At 42.7% G+C, this 21,704-nt stretch overlaps 1 protein-coding gene across 1 annotated transcript in view; it reads right to left on the bottom strand.

Annotated features, from left to right (window-relative positions):
- gbe1b (glucan (1,4-alpha-), branching enzyme 1b) overlaps positions 1 to 21,704 on the bottom strand; it is an 85,026-nt gene that overhangs the window by 37,742 nt on the left and 25,580 nt on the right. Inside the window, exons 7-12 of the mRNA XM_061072437.1 lie at positions 21,430 to 21,639; positions 11,490 to 11,605; positions 10,455 to 10,582; positions 10,019 to 10,117; positions 826 to 936; positions 565 to 736 (exon numbers count right to left, since the gene is read on the bottom strand). Coding sequence (XP_060928420.1) covers positions 565 to 736; positions 826 to 936; positions 10,019 to 10,117; positions 10,455 to 10,582; positions 11,490 to 11,605; positions 21,430 to 21,639 — 836 coding nt within the window. The remainder of the gene's footprint in view (positions 1 to 564; positions 737 to 825; positions 937 to 10,018; positions 10,118 to 10,454; positions 10,583 to 11,489; positions 11,606 to 21,429; positions 21,640 to 21,704) is intronic.

The following is a 21,704-nucleotide window of genomic DNA, read 5'->3' as shown; positions in this document are numbered from 1 at the left end:
ATATGATACAAGCTGTGAAAATGATGTGATGATGGTGATGATGATGATGATGATTATGGAGCCATTGAACTGGGATTAGAGTAAATTAAATTTAGCCTTACGAGGGTACTGTATTAAAATATAAATTACAGAATAATTTGTCCTTTCTGTCTAATTAATCAAATCTTTGTTTGAATCATTGGCTGCAATATTATCATAGATGCGCAGTCAGAAAAATCATCACTTTTTCCAAAAGTGACATTAAATTGCTATGTTTTGTTTGATCCTCGTTAAAAATGATATATTTAATTTAAAATGATGTAAAAGAAAAACCACAGTAAATCCTCAACAACAAAAAAATGAATTTAAGACCGATAAAAACACATTTGATGCATGGTAGGTGATTAAAATCATCCATGGATTATTATGGATTAATTATTTCAATAATAAACCATAGGATGATATCTATATATTACTGGATCCCATTGAATTGCAGATAACAACTACTACTTTAAAATGACATAATGGTTTAATTTACTTTATATACAACCGTGGCGTTTACGGTGTGTTACCATGATGACTCACCGATGAAGTTGAGGTATCCTTCTCCACCCAGAGCGTGTGTGAGGAGCCGGATCATCTTGTGCAGCTGCATGCCGCGGTCAATGACAGCGGTCATGGGAATCCTGGTGCTCATGTTGGTGTACATCTCCTTGTCCATCAACCAGAAGGCCAGACTCTTATCCCCAACCAGAGCCTGAGGAGGTAGACCAGGTTTTTATTATCCCCAGTGGAGCATGAGACGGACTCTGTTTGACACCGGGATCACGTAGGACAACAGCCCACCTGATCGTGGCTTTCTGCATAGGCTATGCATTTCTCTCCGTATCGCCTGTTGGTCAGCGTGAAGACAATATCGCCCATGCTCCACTCTTCATCCTTTAACTCCTTCAGGATCTGCAGAGTGACAGAGAGGGGTTATTGAAAAAGGGGAATGATAGATGTGTGGCTGAGAGATCCACTCGGGCTCTGACTGATGTCTGAAGCCCGGTCTTTCAGTTCCCGGAACCTCTCTCTACCCTTCCTTAAGTTTTTTTTTTCCTGGGTTACACTTCTTTCTCAGATCAATCTCTGTTTTGACATCTCTATCTCCGCACGGTGAGTTATGTCTACCTTTGAATGGCGGTAATGGAGTTTTTAATAACTTCAATACAGCCCATGGGTAGTAAGGCATCAGCTCTCCCCGACCCGAGATGGGCAAGGTCAGAGCCTCTCATCCAAACCTGGGGATCTGACGATAAATCCAAGCGGGGAATCAATGCCCTGTCGCTGGCCTGCCTACATGCACACTTCCTGCCACAGGAGTCATTTCCAGGGGTCAGAGGGAAGCGGGGGGGGGCAACACAACGTGCATTCAAAGCACATCTGCCCACACGGAGAGAGCAGCAGTGCAGTTCCACCGACTAACAACCCAGAGACACACGAGCAGATGATAGCACAGGGCAGAGTGGAGATAACCACATGTACTGCAGCGGGCACTGGGGGGGGATTTAATGAACAGCAGAGCAATGGAAAGCCGCGGTGTCGATAACATTCCTAAATGTGTAAAAGAAAGAGCGTGTGCCCTCCACGAACCCCCGGTGATAGACACGCGCTCGGGGTGATTGGTGTGGGAGTTGGCGAGTCCGACCCGGTGACAGGCTGACGTCTGCTCGCCGGAATTGGCCGAGACAGCTGATTGACACGTCAGGAAACCTTTATGTTACTCTACAGAGCCATAATCCTCTGAGTAAAGAGAGTAAATTGTGGCGATCAATATGTCGGAGATGAACTGGCTGGTCCACCGACGGAGAGGCTTCCCCTGCTCTATATATCACCATCTGTTCACACCAGCTCCTCCTCACCTTAGCCTTGTGTGGTCGTATTACTCAGCGCCGACGCCACCGGGGGAAACTGGCCAAGGAACATAAGGTGTCGTCTCCGTGAGCGACACATTCTCAGACCTTTTCACTCTCTCCCTGTGTGCTCTGTGCATCGCCTCGGATCCTCAAGAAAATCTTTGTATTGCATTTTAACTCACTTTGTTCCACTTAAATGGATTTTAACCGTTTTGGGTTGCAAGTTTCATTCGTAAAAGTTTGACACGCCAGAAATGAATAGTTTTTATTTGTGAAAGATAAAATGTGTCAAAGCTAACAGAGCTACTCATGATAAAAAACTTTTAATCGAAGGCAAATATCCATGGAACAAGTTATAATTATTCAAGGAACATAAGGTGTCCTCTCCATGAGCGACACATTCTCAGACCTTTTCATTCTCTTCCCGGTGCTCGGTGCATCGCCTCCGATCCTCAAGAAAATTTTTGTTTTGCATTTTAACTAATTTTAAATGGATTTTAACTGTTTGGGGTTTCAAGTTTCATTCATAAAAGTTTGCCACGGCAGAAATTTATAGTTTTTAGTTGTGAATGCTGAAATGTGTCAAAGCCAACAGAGCTACTCATGATTAAAAAAAGGAAAGAAACTTTTAATCAAAGGCAAATATCCAATACAACAAGTTATAATTATTATAATAAATGCGACGATAAATAATCATGTATAACAGTATAAATTAAATCTGAAAAAGAGCAGAGATCAAGAACATAGAAAAGGGGAGATTTTAAATTACCAAGGTAAAAAACTAAAAGTAAAGCAGGTTATTTGGCAGGAGAATGAAAAACAATGAATTCTAAAGACATGACAGATATTTTCAAGCTCTTTATCTAATTAATACTGTATTTTCTATTGTATATAATAGTGACGCAAATAAAAACTATGAAATATGAGTAGAATTTAGCAAAATATATATAGAAAAACACCAGGGAGCTTTGTGGCATTGCAGAAGCACAGAACCATAAATGACAAAAGTATTAAAACTGTGAATAGCATAAATACTAAATTTCCTGCTGATCAAATCATAGAGGTCACAGTGACCAGGTTTCTATGGAAATGATCTTGTTAATGCAGGCTGGGTTATCATCATCCTGGACAATATGATAATACAACACTCAATTGTATTATTTATGTGAATAAATTGAGCAGTAACATAAAGTTTGAAAAAAGTGGATATTATTCCTGTGGTCTAAACTTAAATACCGCAAAATACACGACTCCTCTAAACTCTGGTTTCCTTTCAAACAAGTGAATCCACTGAGATCACCCCCCCGCCTGCACACCCACCTACAATCAGACACTTTACACTTCCTTATGAATCATTACAATCCAATTCAACCGCAAAAGTGGTCTGGGAGCAATTAATCTGGGAGTGGGACTGTCGGAGCGGAGACTGGGAGTGACTGGGTTGACGACTTCGCCCCCCCCCACCAGCTCACCCACATCAGCCCCGACCAGCCGAGCTTCCTGGCGCCACTGACAGTCCACTTCATCAACGATAATGAGCAGTGCACAAATCTTACTTTACAAGCCTGCTGTCAGGAGCCAACCGGAATGCCCGGATTAATTAGGCAGAGCCAGAATAAAAATAAAAAATAAATAATAAAAAGATTCTAGCAGTGTAGGATGAGGTCATCTCTCCGCCGCCGCTGACACGCTGTGACTGACTCAAGCTTCTCTGATTCGGTCACATGGTGCAGAGACGGACGGCCGACTGTTCCCGGCACCTTTCCAATCTCCAACAGGATGTGTGTTTGCGTTGCCATGGGGACGTCCTCTCTTCAGCACGCTCCCTGCTGCCCCCGGGGGTCAGAGAGTGAAGGTGTGAAACTCTCAAATCCCGCGGATCAACCCAACGCCTCCACCGTTCTTTATCTTTTCACAGTTTTTAGAAATTAATGAACTTTGCCGCCCACGCTGACGTCTCCTGCCGGAGCTTCACTAAGCTGAGCGGCTCTCCTCAGCTCACCTCACAGTTTGAAAAGGCTCACGGCTCCGTCTCCATCATCCTGCACCGCCCGGGTAACACCAGCACCAGAGAGGCCTCAGAGTGCAATTAGCTAATAAAACGAATGCCAAAAAAGACGGGGGGGTCAAACAGAGTGGGCGCCCTTTTAAAAGGCTGCGATAAAGCCACTGACATGTTTACATAACCGAGCCTGACTCCATCGCTGCTTGCCAGCCGCCTGGATTTTTTATTAAGTCATTTTAATTGAAAGTGTTTTCAGTATGATGGACAGAGCAACGTACAAGCACCAGAAATGGATTTTTCCTCCTGAAACTAATAAGGAGAGAGCGGCGCAGACTGATATTTTAATTAAATTAAAAGGGAATAACGGAAACAGAAAAAAATTGGGGCCGTTTGACTCGGCGGTCGTTTGAGTTGAGGAGCCGAGAGAAACCAGAAAATTCCCCCCGTCGCCCGCCCGCTCTCTTATCCACGCCGCGGCCGGCTCTCTCTCTCTCTCTCTCTCTCTCTCCCTCCTCCGCCTCTAATTGTTTCAATTACATCTCAATCCATTGTAGCTGGAGGGAAGGGAGCCTGTTAAATTAGAGGGCTTTTGTAATATTATCCATTAGGAGTGACAGCATTTTATGGTCATAACCAGATCGAATCATCCAAACTTGTGCCGAGCGCCTTATCTGCCCCTCTCATTAGGATATCTTCATTCCTCACAGCCTGTTGGTCCTGAGCGTCTTCTGCAGCCAGTAAATGAGTCGTATCAATCCGTCACGCTGGGGACGAATCGCAGCGTGGGGCCCGGATCCAGGAACCCAGGGAGATTCATTCATGCGCACATGTGAATCTAAAAATAAGCTCTGTCGCTCTGACTCTTTGTCTCTCTTTCCATCTGTTTCCTCCCGCCTCTCTCTCTCTCTCTCTGTCTATCTTTCTGAATGCCTGTAGCCCGTCTGCTCCATGTCTCCTTCTCTGCAACACACCCTCACTGGAGGCTCCACTTCAGTCCATTCAAATCCCTCCCTAATTGACACTCTGTGAGAAGAGGCAAGGCGAGCCCCGAGTGCACTTCACTGACTTTACCAAGGCACGTTCACACCCATGCTCTCCTGCACCGGAACACATGGAATTTCGCTGCTCACTTTGCCGACTTCTACGATTCGCTAGGCATCAAAATCTCATCAGGGAGACGACAAATCTAATTGAAAAAAGATGCATCCAGGAGAATCTAAGTGATAATTGCATTGCGAGCGATGTTGTCTGGAAAGTGTCGGAGCAGCAGCAGCCTCTCGGGGGGGCGTCCCAAGGATAATCCTGTGAAAGGAGGCAGACTCTCAGCGGTACAGCGCCGCCCGCCACGCCGAAGTGCAAGCACCGCCGAGGAAGGTCAAGTCCGGGACTATCCCCCGGCCGCTCCCTCCCTCTGCCCCTGTGCTCCCTTCCCTCCATCCTCAGCCACAGAGTTAAACCCACCGCTGCGATATACAGACTTGATTAACGATGCATGGTCTCCTCCCAGTGAGAGACACCAAAAAAAACTGTAGCGCAGGAGGATGCATGCGGCGCCGAGGTCACACGCTCCGCTTCGCTTTTTCCACCCAAAATATGAGTAAGTGCAACTTTCAGTGTGGGCGAGCAGATAAGAGGACACGGCGTTACATGAATCTTACAGCAGATAACCTCTTCAGGCATTCTGCAGCGATGTTTGTCAAGTTTCAAACAGGAGAGGGATTCTGCGTATACTCGTAACGTGCACACACACTGAAACAGGACTCAAAACAATACACCAGCCAAAACACACACACACACAAACACACACGCCTCCCCAGAGATAACCTGCTGCATGTCTGTTTCCCTACAAACGTACTTGTAATATCTGCTGATTTCATTAAAAAAAACATTGTGGCGTACTGATGATGAATGGTTTGGCATTTTTATTAATGCAGACTTTGAAGAAAACTCCAAGGGGGGGGCCATGGAAATAAATGATGAGCTACGTGTTGATCCCAAATACTGTCAATTTATCCAAGTTCTCCAGAGGAGGCAGAAAACCTCAACAAAAACTTGTCAGATAAAGAAATGCATATTTATTCACCTCTGGATTGGGATGCACGCTCGTTCCCTGTGCTACACGGCGTCACCATCATGCAGATTTTCAGACCTGATGGCATCACGGTTATAAACAATGTTTTTCCATCGTGGGCCATTAAGTACTTTCCCAGTGGCTGAAGTGGGAAGCATAAGGGGGCTTCAACACTTGTTGAGCGGGAACGGAGAAGATTCGTCGCCCTGAATTTCCCATCCAGTGTCCAGAGTGTTTAACAACTCCCTCATCGGGGTTATCATGCTCAGCAGTAATAATTAATATGGCTATTAGTAGTCATATTAATTATTTAAAGGCTCAGTGTGTAAGATTTAGGTGAAAGGGATCTATTGGCAGAAACTGAATATAAAATAATACTAGTCATGTTTGTCCACTATGTTTCATTTAAATTGTATGAATTGTTGTGGTCTTTACCATAGAATGAGTCATTTATATTCAAATACTTTATATTTACATCAGGAGTGGCTCCTCTATACAGAGGCCACCAAGTTTTTTACAGTATTCCAGACTGGACAAACTTTACACCTTTTGAGTTTTTATTACAACTGAAGCTGCCACAGGTTCTCTGTCATGTTTGGAAGTGGAGGGTGAGGTGAGGTGCATTCAGCTGCAACATGTAACTCCACCACTAGATGTCACTAAATTCTACACACTGAGCCTTTAAGTTGTTTTGGTGAATAAATACTGTATCAATTAACTGAACAAATTTTGTTCTCACATTTGGTGAAGATGTATGATTGTTTAATTCATTGACTCAATTTAAAAATTGATGACTTTAAAAGTGACACCGAATCACCTTGATCTCCCCCTGGTGGCGGGCTGGGTCATTAACCCTGCCTCCTCCATGTAAGCAGATGAGACACGGGCCAAACTAAAAAGTCAAGTCTCTGTCATTTTAGGTACATCTGTATTGATGTATGTTCGAGTAACGATGTTTCTGGTAAGTTTGATTTTAATTAGTTATGTGATGCTATAAAACAGGATGAAACATCATCATTGCCTCATGATTGGTCAACGGGCCCTGGCTACAACAGCGCCACCAGATGGTCCCTACTGGGAAGATTGTGGCTCAAAGCATGGCAGCGTTCCTATTCGTGATATTCTACCTTAGTTTCTGGAGAGTGGGAGGAGGTGGGGTCACGTAGATCATCTTTATTTATGTTCTATGATTCATTCCAGAGTTCAAACTCTAATTCATGCCTCTACAATACTTTCATTTAAAAATGAACCATCAGTGTTCAGGGAAAGTTTAATTTTGTTTTAAATTGTAAATTACAAACTTACATCCTCCATAATTTAAACCCTTGCAAGTTCACCATGTTTGCACAGAATATCTTTTGTCAATTATGTATGAGATGTAAGAATTCAATATGAAAAGCAGCGTGAAGGTTTTTCCATCCGAGGTTGTGTGTGCAGCTAATTAATCCACTTTGAAATTATATCAGAGTATTTATGTAAAGCTATCAGTGAGTTTTCTCTGGCTGTGTGGAGCTATCAGTGTGCAGAGTGAAGAGGACGTCTGTTAGCAGAGAGATTAAAAATAAAACCATATTATTGTAGGAGTGAAGCAATGGATATATAGACGTGTTCCTCTCAGCAGATCACAGAATGTTTGAGTTACATTGAATATTGACACAGGAGTCATGATAAATACACATTCAGTAAGTATTTCTCCAGTGTTTGTGTTTGAGCGTGTGAACACTACATTGCATTTTGTCCAGGAGATAGAAGAGCAAAAATCTGCCCTTTGCTGGACGCTGTGAAAGATGCTAACCTTCAGGAAACATGGAAGAAACTCCGAAACTCTGACAGGACACGAGGAAAGAAAACTGCTCCGACCAACAGAGCATTTTACTCACAAGTATTTTCACTGCTCCACAGAAAAGACAGCACAACCGAAAATAAAAAAAGAAAAGCACAATGTGGTTCATGTGGTAGATAATGTTCACTCTGCTACTAAAGATCAAATTCTAATTTAATTCATGAAGACAATAAAAAGCAACAGCGGCCCCCCCATCAATCTTGAATACTTGAACCTCACACACAATAAAAAAAAAATTAAATAATGAATGTTCATTTAAGCCTGAGAATGCAAAGTAAATCTGGTCAGGGAACTCACAGTTTAACGAGTGTCTATAAACTGTCATGCTCTATTGCCATTTAATGCAATTTATTCATGGGAAAGTTCCTTCAAGTTCAATTTAAAACATATTTTTCAAAAAACAAAATAAAAAAGGGAAGATTATAATTGGTAATTTCCTTCTTTGATTCATTACGGGATGAAACTGTATTTCCCTCAACGACGAGCGGAGGACGACACGAGCGTGAGGATTTGTTTGTCGTTGAAATTGTGTTTCTGTTCTTCAACTATTCAGATTTTCCGACTGGTTTGTGGAGAGAGAAAAGCAAAATCAACAGCGCATTGAATTCAAGAGGAGAAATAATCTTTGCTTTATCGTACAAAAAAAAATATACGACCCCGAGGAAAGAATATTCAGGCTTGATAATGAATCAAAGTGAAATATAAAAGGTGACGCTCTATTCAAATGCTTCACTTAAGAAGAAAAGCATCACAAGAAATATCCGCCTGGATCAGTGACTCGATGACCTTCATGATAACATTATTAAAGCTCAGCTTTCTTCCCACTCACATCAAATGAAAGCATACATCCACTGAAAGGACTCGGAAAAAAATTACTTATCTAAGGTCGTTACTGATGAATAAGTCAAATGCTTATATTTGTTTGTTTCTTTTCCATCGTGACTTTGTGTTTGGTGGGAGGAGGAATGACCTTCCCGTTCGCACAGCAGGTACGATGAGAGAATGAAGCAAAAGAGCACTTAATGAGAAACAAAGCACAAGGACCTTCTTTGGTTTGATGAGAGAAAGAAACTAACTCTCAGCTCCGGGTGAAAAACAAACACAAGAGCAAAGAGTTTATGCCACAAACTCCAGAAAAGACGTAAAGATCCAGAAAACTCATGTACGTGATCTGTGTCCACCTCCAGTTGACATGTAATGGTTTGTAGTCTGACCAGCGTCTGGCTGGTTGTGGTGTTTTGGATTCTGCGATTGCATTCATGAACATTTTTGAATTAATTAAATAGGAAAGACAGCTTCTTTCCATTTTAATTGAGACAACTAAAAGAACTGGTTTTCTTTGTAAATTTCTTTGTCACTGAAATATCATTTTAATATTACTACCAGTAAAGTGAGCATCCATGTCATTCAAAGATTAGAGATTCTATCCAAAAGACTGTTTTCACTATGCAAACTATTTAAACCTGGATTGATCCGGACTGAGATCACTTCTTTAGGTCAGATTACATTTTGGTCCATGGTTCCTGAAACCTGTTACCTTGGTTCGGACTAAACTAAAAAGTTGGAAGGCCCAAAACAAGGTGGGTGTGAAAGTTCCCACAATGTTTTAATCCAATATTTATACCTCATTGTATTATATAAAGCAATCTAATACAACATTTATATCGCGTAGCAGCAAATAAATTAAACTGAACATTATAGAGTTCTTTGCCCTGGGGATATTCTGCTATTAAATGCATTGTGCAGTTTCTCTGTCATTGAGTGTCTCGTACAAAAAATTACTTTTCTCTAAAGAGAGAAACACTTACACTGGACTAACACATTCCCGGTATCAATTGACAGTATTTCTGCTATTTCTCTACGAGTGTGTTGCCGCAAATAACTCACATTATCAAGCCTTCACCAGAGTCTTGCACCCGAGCACAGCGGTGTGCAGTTATCTCAAGGAAAAATAAAGGCTGTGGATCTCGTGTCACTATCATGCTACGATTTATATACTTTCTAAAAACGCTCCAATGCTTAGCAACAAGCCACAGAGGTACTTCAATGCCTCCCAACATACCCAGTTACTCCCTTTGTCTTTCATCCCCGCCTGGAAAAACACATGCTTTCATTTCTCTCTCTATCTGCGGCTCGTAGAGAAGTTTCTCTGTGAACTTATGGAAAGAGAGAGAGAGCGAGAGAGAGAGCACGGAGAAAAAGAAAGAAGTGAATAATCTTACCTGGATCCACTTGTCAGGGATGGCCATAGCCAGTCGGTAATCAAACCCAAGCCCCCCCTCCACCACTCCTCTGCACATAGCCGGCATCCCTGACACATCCTGTGGGGAGAAGTCACACTATTTCATATCACAATTTTTCCCTCTTTGTGTGTTCACAGGTTCCTTGTCCCAGGCGTCAGCCCGGATCGCGTCAACAGCACACCGCCACCCACATATTAAAAAAGGAAGCGAAGTCCTATATCACAGGGCCAAAGGGAAAAAAGAGTGACATCCCATTTCCTTTTGCATTACTTCTTAATTACGCCAATGAATACGTAAGTGGGCTATAATAAGTGGTTTTAATTAATAATAGCTGTGGGCGGTGTCATTGCAAAGTGAGTGCATGCTGACGGCGATAATGTGTGTGTGTGTGTGTGTGTGTGTGTGTTTCTGTTACCTCTGCAATAGTGATGCAATCAGGATAAAGGGTATGAAGAATGTGATTGGCAAGCATCAGGTAAACCAGGGAGTCTTCATCCACCTGAAGGCCAAAGTACTCGCTGTAGTCCCCCGAGAAGCCGGTGCCTGAGGAGTAAACACCCACACAGTCAACTCTCCTCATGTTTTTCAGTTCGAAACTTCTGAAATCCTTCACTCTTCCCTCTTGCTTGTTTTTTTCTTTCTCACAAACACATGCCGCTGCTGGGTTTTTTTGCTTCATTTCTCTGATATATATTTTTTTCTGAACAGTCTTTATTGTAAAAGTCTTAAATGTATTCTTTTTTTTTCAAGGTTCATTTTCAAACTCGCTCATGTGAGAAACTGGGGATTCACTGTCGGCTCACAGGTGCATTGTAAAGCAGCAGCTAGCAGCACTTCTTCAGAGATTCCTGGGAACATACTGCAGATACTCCAAACTGTGTGACAGCTGCTGCAGATGTGCAAGAGGGATTCAGACCTGTTCTCTCCACAGGTTTGATTTTTAAGTCCATGGATGCAACTAGTATTCACAGGATTTGAGCTAAATATACTGTATTTATGTGTGTGTTTCTCACATAAAAAATGATACGTGTGAAAATGATTGTTTAAAAATCTGGCATTATTGTACAATTACACACTTTCCTCTGAAGAATAACCTCATTTGAAGGTTTTGTTAAGTAACCAGATATTCTCCTGCTGCGTTCAGAGTGGGTTTGGACCCAATTTTCACACATTTTCCGGAGTTCATGTCTGAAAAGGGCTCGGCTGTTCTAAACTCCATAAATAGATGTTTCACTTTCCTTCATGTGTTAATTAAATTGTTTCATTCCTGTTGCTTTATCTGTGTTTAATTGAAACGAGTTTTTCAGATAGATATTTCACAGCGTGTGGGCTGAGATCAGTCAGACCTCTTCTGGTTTGGTTCTTTAACCCTCTGGAAGCAGTCGTGCATATTCTGGTGCCCTGCTGGTTTTACAGAAGATGATGCTTTACCCTCACAAACCAGTCTTACCGACGCCATGGTGATGATACAGCATGGAGGTCACACCATCAAATCTGAAGCCGTCAAAGCGGTACTCCTCCATCCACCAGCGCAGGTTCGACAATAGGAACCTCATTACCTCCCAGCTGGAAAAAAACACACACACACACAGACACACTCAAGGTCAGATAAACAAGAGCCTGTGAATTATTCACGCACCTCATCATGCACTTTAGGCGCCACAGATTGATTTTCCCAGCTACAGGACATTCACATATTGATAACCAGAGCTTCATTATGTTGGTGAGTCACTGAGAGGAGATGGTGTCTTCATTCACAACAATGTAAAGGAGGATTCTGTCTTTCCAGCTGAGGGGGCTGAGAGTTCAGTGGTTTACAGTAGACACTGCAAACTTCTTTGATTTCCATCGAACCACCTGCGTGACCACTGGGCGAGCGTTTAGTGCAGCCGGGTCCATTCCCCAGTGTTTGAACTGATGGGATTTCACGCCGCACTTTGGTAAACACACAAACAAACAGCGAGCCGGGGAACTGAGTTACCTCTCCTGGGGGGGAGGAGATAAATCGCACGCCTCTCCTCTCTTTGGCTTCCATCATCAACACAGGACGAGCTCCTCTGTCCTGCATGCGAGAGCGAGAACACTCTGGAAACCAACAAGCCCTCTGAGTGCGAAAGCGTAACTCATGGCTGTGTGTTGTTGCCCGTGGCGAGCTACAAAGCACATGAACAGCCGCGTGCGCCTGTTGGCAGGACTGTGTCGGTGGAGGCTGGAGGAGGTGGATTCCATAAATGGCCCCAGTCCCCGTTTGCCTGCCTGAGCGATGGGAGAGTCATCTGGATCTGAGCAGCCACTCAAGGCAAAGTACACTAAGCGCCTCACCTCTTCCCCAGCTCGGCGGCGTGTTGCCATGGAAACGTCGGTTAAAACTCAAGATTTGGTCTTCTGGTCTATAGGCAGTGTGCGTAATGAGCATCGAATGAAACATTGTACTCGCGGAGAGCGGCCGCAAAGTGTCGGGGACGTGAGACGAATGACACATCGGTGCCGGTGATTAAATGAGAACTGCTGCCTCCGCTTAGGTCGAAAAATTCACAACTCTCCAAGAACGATTTTAATGATACGTGTCCAAAACACCTGCAACCATTCTGGTATTTCTGCTCCTGAGATAAACTGGAACGACATCTGGGGGTTTTTGTTATTTTTTTTTCAGACCAAAACTTTCACGAAGTACCTTTTGACCTCCAAAGCTTCACACTAACCTCTACTGAGCCTGTTGGGTTTATTAACACTATACAAAACAGAGTCAGTGGAAGTCAGTACTACAGGTACCTGTGTTTATCTATGAAAACACTTGATATTATGAAGAAGACCTTTCATGATTTCAATGAAGTTAATAATTGATACATCAACTGAGTAACAGTCCCTTCATCTTCACGAGCATATAGAAGGTTCTGAATCGGCCATTCAGAACAACATGAAAGCTTGAAAGTTTTTCTATAGAGCCGGGCAACATGGTCAGACGACCTTGCTACAGATAAAGATGTAGATATAAATGGCCCATTCTGACGTAACATCATTATAAAGCAATGAAAACACAATTATGAATATTATATCCAATTTCTGCCAATAGATCCCCTGACATAAAACCAATTGGACCTTTAACAAAATCCTACAAACACTTTATTCCATGACCAGAATATAAATAAATATATATCATCATGTTTAGGTTTGAGTGAGAGGATATTTTATGTGGCAGATTTTATTAGCAGGTAATATTGTAATGACATTAGGTTTAAGAAGTTATGATCCATCAAAAAGGTAATTTTGCTGTGTTGAAACGTTTCATAGGAAAACATAATATACAAGAACTGCAGAGTCTCCAGCCGGTTTATGATTTGAATTTGCTAAAAACAGATTTATATATTTACCTCCCTGTCGAGACGTGAAATGAACCAAACAACCTGCTGTGATCAGAGATATACTTTTACAATGAACTCTAAGCTATTTTCATTATTGCTAGATTTTCTCACCTCTGGAACAGAACTTTAAAAGTTTTTGATCTACAGAGGCCGTTTGAAAAAACAATGAATCCCTTTCTGAATTTAAAGAAGTGTGATACAGAGCATCATTTGTTTTTCTTTTCGCTTGTGACACCACCACACCGACCGGGCAGTTCAACACTTTTCTGCTCGAATGATGAAATTTCATCATGTCAGAAAGTTGGCGAAGCAGCGAGCGTAGTCCCGGACTCATGCTTCAGCAACACTTCAATAACATCTCAAACTACGAAAAAAATCCATCCAACCCGAGACAGCTCCTGCTCTCGACTACACCTCCTCTTTAAAACGTATCATTGATTCTCCCTCTGCATATTCAGAGCTGAAGATCACATCCTCCACGGCAGCAGACACAAAAAAATCCCCTGATTTATTTCATTTCGCTCGGGTGAGGCGTAACACAAAACACATTTAAATGCAGTGCCTTCCGTGCTCTGCTCCTCAGGGATGACCGACCCCAACTCTGTCTGACAGGTGTGAAGCCGCATGTTACATCAGCGCTGCCCCCTTCCCCTGAGGAGGAGCACGAGCGAGCCTAGCATGATCCGATATAGCAGCCTGGCTGGGTGGTCACGCAGACCCTGTGATAAATAGATTAGGTCCTCCACTTCGCTGCACAGAGCCAACAAAGGCTCCCACACAATGTATCCCCACGGGACACAGATAATAGCCAGCGAGAGCCAGAGGCCCAGGATGAAACCATACTGCCACATTAGGGCCCACAATGCCATTCATCATCAAGTCCAATTACAGAGGGAAAGTTAGATCTCTGTACCTGATGCAACCCAGCCGCTTATCTGCCCGAGCTCGATGGAGCCATCGCCGAGTCTGTGGTGTTAATAAGAGAGCAAATTGACCTCATGCTAAAACTCAGCAATGACAGTGAAACCTGGTTAGGGGGCGCTAATGGAGTAAAGCTCTAATGTCCTTGCAGAGTGAGACAAGGTCATCGATCATGTGAGCTGCTTTACCTGCAACAACACGCTGCTATAAAAGCTCTATTCAAAACAACATACTTGTTCCACATCTGCTTCATGCTTAGCGGCTTCTTATCGGACTCCATGACTGTGACTGATAACACAGCACATACGTCCCGTTCTTCCAGGAGTCGATTTTTGCATAAGGCGTCACAGCAACTTATTGTCATGATGGCGAGAGATTTAAAGTCCCTGTGTTTTTCGCGGCATCGCAGGTAAGCCGCGGATAAGAGCAAATAAATTTCAGGCGCTGACAGCCCATTCCACAAGAAGTGTGATGCTCAAACAACGGCGGCCGACAGCCTGATGGATGGTGTTGGGCCAAAGAGGACAAATAAGGTCCTTTATTTAACGCATTTCAAACTTCCTCCAGCCGCTGCAGCCATTAATGCAAACAGGACAAAGACTATGACCCTGCAGGAAAAGTCATATTACAATAGTGCAATAAGTCATTAATTCAGCTAGTTTACACATGAAATTCACATACCCACAGTAGATTATTAAAGGACATGAGCAATGAGCACATTAATTACAGCCGTGACTTAAAGGTAGACATTTTAATCACATCTAGGTTTCATAAAATAACCTTCAGTTGAGTGAATCGCAGCTGAATTAACCAGTGAGCTCTGTTTTGTCTTTATTCTTCACAGCACCCTGTTCAGCAGCCTTTCAGGCAGTCTGGTGAAGCTGGCGGCCTCGCAGGGTAAACTCTCATCTCGCCGTCTGACAGTCTGTCCCTGTATCGCTGTGCTTTGTGTCAGATATCTGCCATTTGTCTGTTCTTAAGGCTCCCTGGCAGCTCGCCGCTCTCGCTCAGCATCCTGGGAGGGAGACTCTGCAGCCTGTGAGGCTGCCTGACTGCTTGGGAACCTGTAATTAGGATTGTCACGTATTCACTGCCTTTAGGAATCAATTGCTCTCTGATGGGCCAATTCTAAACTCTGGTTTGAAGGTTTTCCCCAATGGACCATATTTCAGTAGTGGCTGGATATGGAAGTGTATAATCCCTAAAGATATTTATACGGTAAGACCCTTCTGACAAAGTAAGAGATAAGGTCAATTATAGACATGCCCGAGGAATCATAGCTGTACAGTTATCTAGTTGGCTGACATCATCATAACCCATTGTAATGTGCTCACCTCCCAGAATTGGTTAATTATAAAAATAGGAGGGTCGGAACTTGGCAGAGAGCCCTGAGGGAGGGTGCAGCCTTACAGGCTTTACTGAGGGAGTAGCAGTCCCTGAGGTCAGGAGAGCAGAGGAGGGAGGATGAGCTGCAGCAGGCACAGCGGAATTAGTATTTGTTACACTTATAAAACAGCTTGATACACCGGTGGTGATGGAAATGAAACATTCATTAGCAAGATACTGCTAATTATCAATCTTGTCATTTAACTGCCTCTCCTCGTTGAATAACTGCTAAAACATCCAATCAGGAGATATTGTAAAACAAGTGAGTAATATGTTTCACGAGAATTCAAGATCGGCATGTACTCAAATAATAAAATAAAAAAACATTTATAGGTTTATGGGCCTATATTTCATTTGTATGATCTTAACACTTACAAAATACGTAATTTCGTTGCAGTGCTTGAGCATTTAAGGGTTTTCATTTTGCACCATTAAAAACTCTTTGCACATATTGCCGACACAGAATCTTTTTGATCTATTTATAGTTACAGCCCAACCTATACTTGGATAGTTTAAACCCATTGTTTGTCTAATTAAACCTTGAGAACATCACACTTCACTCGAGCACAACAGGTAAGACGATACATGGATTTAAAACCCTGCTGGTACACATAGGGCCGGGCAATGTATGAACCGAATTAACCATCATGAGCAGGATCAGAGGTTATAAATGTCGGTTTCAATACATTTTGGGTTAATTGCCCAGAACACCCTGTTCTGAATAAAAATATTTAGTTTTGCAGCCACGTATTGAGGTAAGCTGTACACAAGAAACTTAATAAACTGAGTTCAAGCAAATATGGTTTCGTTCAGTTTATACAAAAATAATATATAGACAAGCAATGTGTAGGTTTCTGCTTATAAAGTGCGGGGGGCGGGAGGATAGCGAGCTGCTAGGATCGTTCCCACTGGCTCCGTCCAACACCTACTGGAAGCACCACAGGCTTCTCCCACCAGCCACCATGCACACCTACAGCTCAGCTCATTAGCTGAAGCTCACCGGAGGAGAAAAACTGCTTCTCCTCTTGCTGTGTGAGTTGATGGAGCAGAGGGGGGGGGGGGGCATCTCATGAGTACTAAACCCTGAAAAAGACTGAACTTGGATTGAGTTGATCTTTTAACTTTATTGATGGATCAGACATGAGTCAGGTCCTGACTACAGTGTGAAGTCCCAGTTCACTGAAACGTGAGGGAATCAGATTTATACAATGAAAGCTGTCGTTTCCCTTCACATGGTCCCTTGTGTATGAGGCTATTATGGTTCATTATTACATTACATTACATTACATTTCATTTAGCTGACGCTTTTATCCAAAGCGACTTACAATAAGTGCATTCAACCCCGAGGGTACAAACCAAGAACAACAAGAATCAAGACAGTACAATTTCTTTGAAATAAAGCAAAACTACAAAGTGCTATAAGTAAGTGCCATTTTAGTGCTACCAAAGTGTTAGTTTCAAAAAGTGGTTAGTTTTTTTTTTATACACATTATTGTGTATTATTACACACATTTCCTAATTCAAAAGGATATTTAGCAGTAGGTCGACAGTGAAACAGTAAATGCCACTTGTAAAAGTCATGTTTATGTTCTGCTGTTTGTTCCATGGCTTTAAACACAACATGTAAATGTATAATAATGGAACAAACTAAAGTATAATGCAGGGCAATAAGGAAACCTACATTACTTCCAATAAAACCCTACTTTGATCAATGGCTGTAGAACTTCATTATATATCAGAGACCATGAATTCTTTGATTCTGCTGTATTTGAGCTCTCATGCTATAGACCATTACAATCCGAGCTATGCTAAACTCCCTCGTGAATATTAATGCTCTCCTCATTTTTACTGCCTTATTCACACATCATTAACTAATATCTGGATGTAATAAAAAACCCACGTATGGAATAATCATGTCAAAGAGAGAATTATTGGCCCTTAGTTCTCAGACACCGGGCACATCTCTCAGCACGAGCTCACCAAGAAGAGTTAAAGGGAGTTTTCAAACGCCTGGCCGTGGGCCTGCGCTTCATATCTTGTGAATTCACACAAAGATTTGATAAAAAATGGATGCAAATCATCCTGTGGGACGTGAGCAAGGGGGGTGGGGGGGATTACAGGACGAGCCCACATCAAGCTTCTCAGAACTCTCACATCTGAGGACCCTGATCTGCAAAAAGGCTCGGCTGCTCTGACTGCCAACCACCCCCCCCCATACACACACCCAACCGTGGGCTCCCATCACTCAGTCCCCAGTCTCAAGGTGACTTTGGGCTCTTTGAAAAGGAATCATGAAGGTGACAGTGGCCAAAGAGAAATGCAGATAAGGCCGAGTTCTGCGTGTGAAGAGCAGCAGAGTGTGTGGAACATGAACCTCTTGACACACACACCCAGCAGTGTGTGTGTGTGTGTGTATTGTGAGTCTCCACCGTGCGTCCTCACACATTCTCAATGCAGCTCAGTCCTCCGACAATCAAGTTGGTATTCAGCGAATGCAAAAGCTACTTCTCGCATTTCAACAGCCTGGAACCAATGTTCTTAATAGTGAATGAGGACGACTGGAGGCAACTGGAGTTAACAAATAGGACAGCAGGCATCTATCTAAACAGCGTTCCTCCCAGACGGAGTCGGAAGCCCTATGAGGGGAAGTTGAATAAACACGCATACCGACTAAAAATAAAGAAGGTGCTCTTTGATAACGAAGGTGGAAGCGGAGAGCGTATAAGAGGCGGCAACGGGGAGAATATATCTCGGGCTGCGATAGCCCGCATCAGTCAGGCGTCTCCCAGCCTAATAAGAACATCTTGGTCAGACGCTGATGGCTGATAGCGGCGCTGCTTGATTAAAGAACAGCCTGTGTTTGGCACGGGGTTCGCGGCCAGCCTCCGAGGTTCATTTCCCTCTGAAGGGAGCGCCAGAAAAAAGCTCGACACAAGCGACGCGTCCAAACAAGCTGCCAGAGGCAGAGAAGACAAATGAACCCAGGGTGACATTGCAGAATCCTTTGGGCTTTTACAAACGACTCCTCATGTGCCTCCCGGTGGCGGCACACGTCTGCACCGTGGCTAATGAGTGCTTCTGATATGAGGAGAGTTCAATAACTAATGAAAGAGGAACCATGCTCTCTTATTATAGCCTCCGTGTCTGACACTAAGCATTGTGTAATGTATTGGAAACGGCTGCACACAGAAGACACACGCTTATTAAAAGCCAGTTTGAAAAAAGAATCCGATGGACCCGACAGTGGCCGGTTCCTCTTTACTGCGAGCCGGGATCACGTTGCTGCCGAGGCGACAGGAGACACACTTCATTAAGACGACTTACAACAACACCAAACAATAGTTTTGGTGCCGACTGAGCTCTGTTGATGTTTTTTCACCTTTTTACCTGTGTTACCATCAGCATTTGTCTTAGTTTGTTTGTTTCTCTGGTATTTTTACACAAAAACTGCAGGACCGTTTAGCAAGAAACTTTTTAGACGCACTCGGTATCGATCAGAGAAGAACTAATTCAATTTTGCTTTGGATCCAGAAGATCTTGATAAAAACAAGGACAATATATACGAATGTGTGAAATTTGGTCCAGTCTGATTGAATTTAAATGGACTGTTGGGCCTTGGTGGTAGGGACGGGAATCGGCAGGGACCTCCCGATACAATACTATCACGATACTTAGGTGGCGATACGATATGTATTGCGATTCTGTAAGTATTGCGATTCGATATTACGATTTCCTGCAATTTCTTTTGGTTATTTTTTTTTTTAAATACTGGACCATGGAAAAAAGTTGAATCATACCTTCAAATACAACACAGTCAAATTCACTTAGAGCTTTACAAGTTTTATTTCAACTATTAAAATTAACTTAATGACTGCAGGGCAGCCAGTAGAGAAAATAAATAAAAATGTGCCCTATTATTATATAGCCCCAGTCAACTGCACACAAACTGACACTTTTACTACAACTTTTAAACAATAAATAAAAGGTAAATTAAATAGAATGAATAAAAGTTTACTTAGAATATAAACTTTGAAATAAACAAAACGTTTTTTGGAGTCAGCATGGCGATTTAAAATCGTCATTAACAAGAATCGCGATTAGTAACTGAATCGATTTTTCCCCCGGTCCCTACTTGGTGGAGGTTAATGCCATTCTAGTTCCTCATGCTATTGCAATTAGTTGATAAACTGAATATAACCAAAGTCTAACAACACCGTAAACATCAAACCATTTCTGTATTTAAATTCAACACCTGCCTGGAAAAAGTTGTCAAAGTTAAAGAAAAAAATCTAAATTCAACATTTATTAGCCCATTTGATGCCTAAGGGGAATATCAGATTGACAGTAAACCTGACTGCTTGGCCACTTTGGGGAAAGATTGAATCAGTCACTTTTGCGATCATGTCTTGCTTCTGACCTTCAACACGTCGCGCCGCATCAGATAGTCTCAGAAAATATAAAGAGTGGTATGTCAGCCACCGTTTGGGCCCATTCATCAATCCGTTAACATGTGGATCACACGTTTTTTGATTTTAAATTCAAAAACTCCTAAAAGCAATGCGCTCATTAATCAACCTTGTTTTTTAGAAGGTTAGCTTTTATATATCTGATGCAGCCAAAGCTGGTTTTAAATCTCCTACGTGAGTTAAGAGTCATATACAGCATTTGAAATCAGCTTTTAACCTCAACATCTACTGCTCGACATACAATACGCCTCTTCACATATTCTAGCATTACTGACAATAACTCCTAAATTCATTCGTCACTGCTGCTCCCTTCATCTCTATCAGACATGCTCTTATATTAATATACATAACTACTTAGAGGACAGAGGATGTTGCACCTTGTTAAGCCCTATATAGATAAATGTGATTTGTGAATATGGGCTGTACCAATTCAATTTGATTGAGGATTAATTGATCTACAGCACAAAGGAGTTCAGAGGAAATTGCAGTAATCAGTCGGCAGTTCTTTTCTTTTATATCATGAATTGTGCTAAAAGGCAAACCGTTGGATTTACCTCAGTTAGCACAAAGTCAGACAAAAGAAAAAAGGAGTCCTACAGAGCTTATTAAATGCAGCTCTACTGTTAACACGATATAAAAAATATATACGTCAGGATAATTGCATTCTGACTAAATAACACCGTGCAGCTCTCTGTATTGAATGTGGTCTAAAGGCTCCGGCAGCTTCCTGAAAATACTTCACAATTGCCCGTTAGTGTTTCCTAAGAACATGCCCCCCCTCCCCTGATGAAACAGGAAATGTAAATTGCAGTTTGCGATACAAATGCATCAAAGTGAAATACATCATGCTTTAACCATAAGCCACGATGCACATCTAAAAATACGTTCCGCAGCAGAGCACAATGTATTTTGAAGGCGATGAACTTAATGCATATTTATGCTGCAGAGAGACAGCGTGACGTGAGGCCCTGCAGGTGGGGGGGGTGAATACATTTCTCATTCGAACTCAATAAACATACAGATCAAATATATTAAAAAGGTAAGACTCTCACTCTCACTCTCACTCTCCTGTGAAAGCAAATCATTTACCGATATTCTTTCTTTGGCAATAAACCTTCAGGAATTGACATTTATCGACTGGACCCTCTACTCCAACAAGCCTAATGGATTCATGAACTGCAGCGTGATAAAACCACACAGGTACACACAGGTTTAAAAAGTACAGTAGTTAACACTGGCACCAAACAGGAAGTACCTGGAATAGTTGAAGAGGCGGCTGCCCCAGAGCTTGTGCTCCCCTCTGGGCGGCGAGTGGAAGAAACACGAGTCGGAGCCATCGAACTGGTTCAGTCCATCCACAGTGTTCATGGAGGCGTGGCTGTGAACCACGTCCAGCAGCACCATGATGCCCATCGAGTGGGCCACATCGATCAGCTGCTTCAGCTCGTCTGGGGTCCCGTAGCGACTACACACACAGACACACACACACACACAAACAGCGGTATAAGTTGTGGGGATGGTTCACTGCAG

This window comes from Limanda limanda, chromosome 6 (assembly GCF_963576545.1).
Source record: "Limanda limanda chromosome 6, fLimLim1.1, whole genome shotgun sequence".
NCBI classification, from domain to species: Eukaryota; Metazoa; Chordata; class Actinopteri; order Pleuronectiformes; family Pleuronectidae; genus Limanda; species Limanda limanda.
This window is presented reverse-complemented; position numbering and strand designations above follow the sequence as displayed.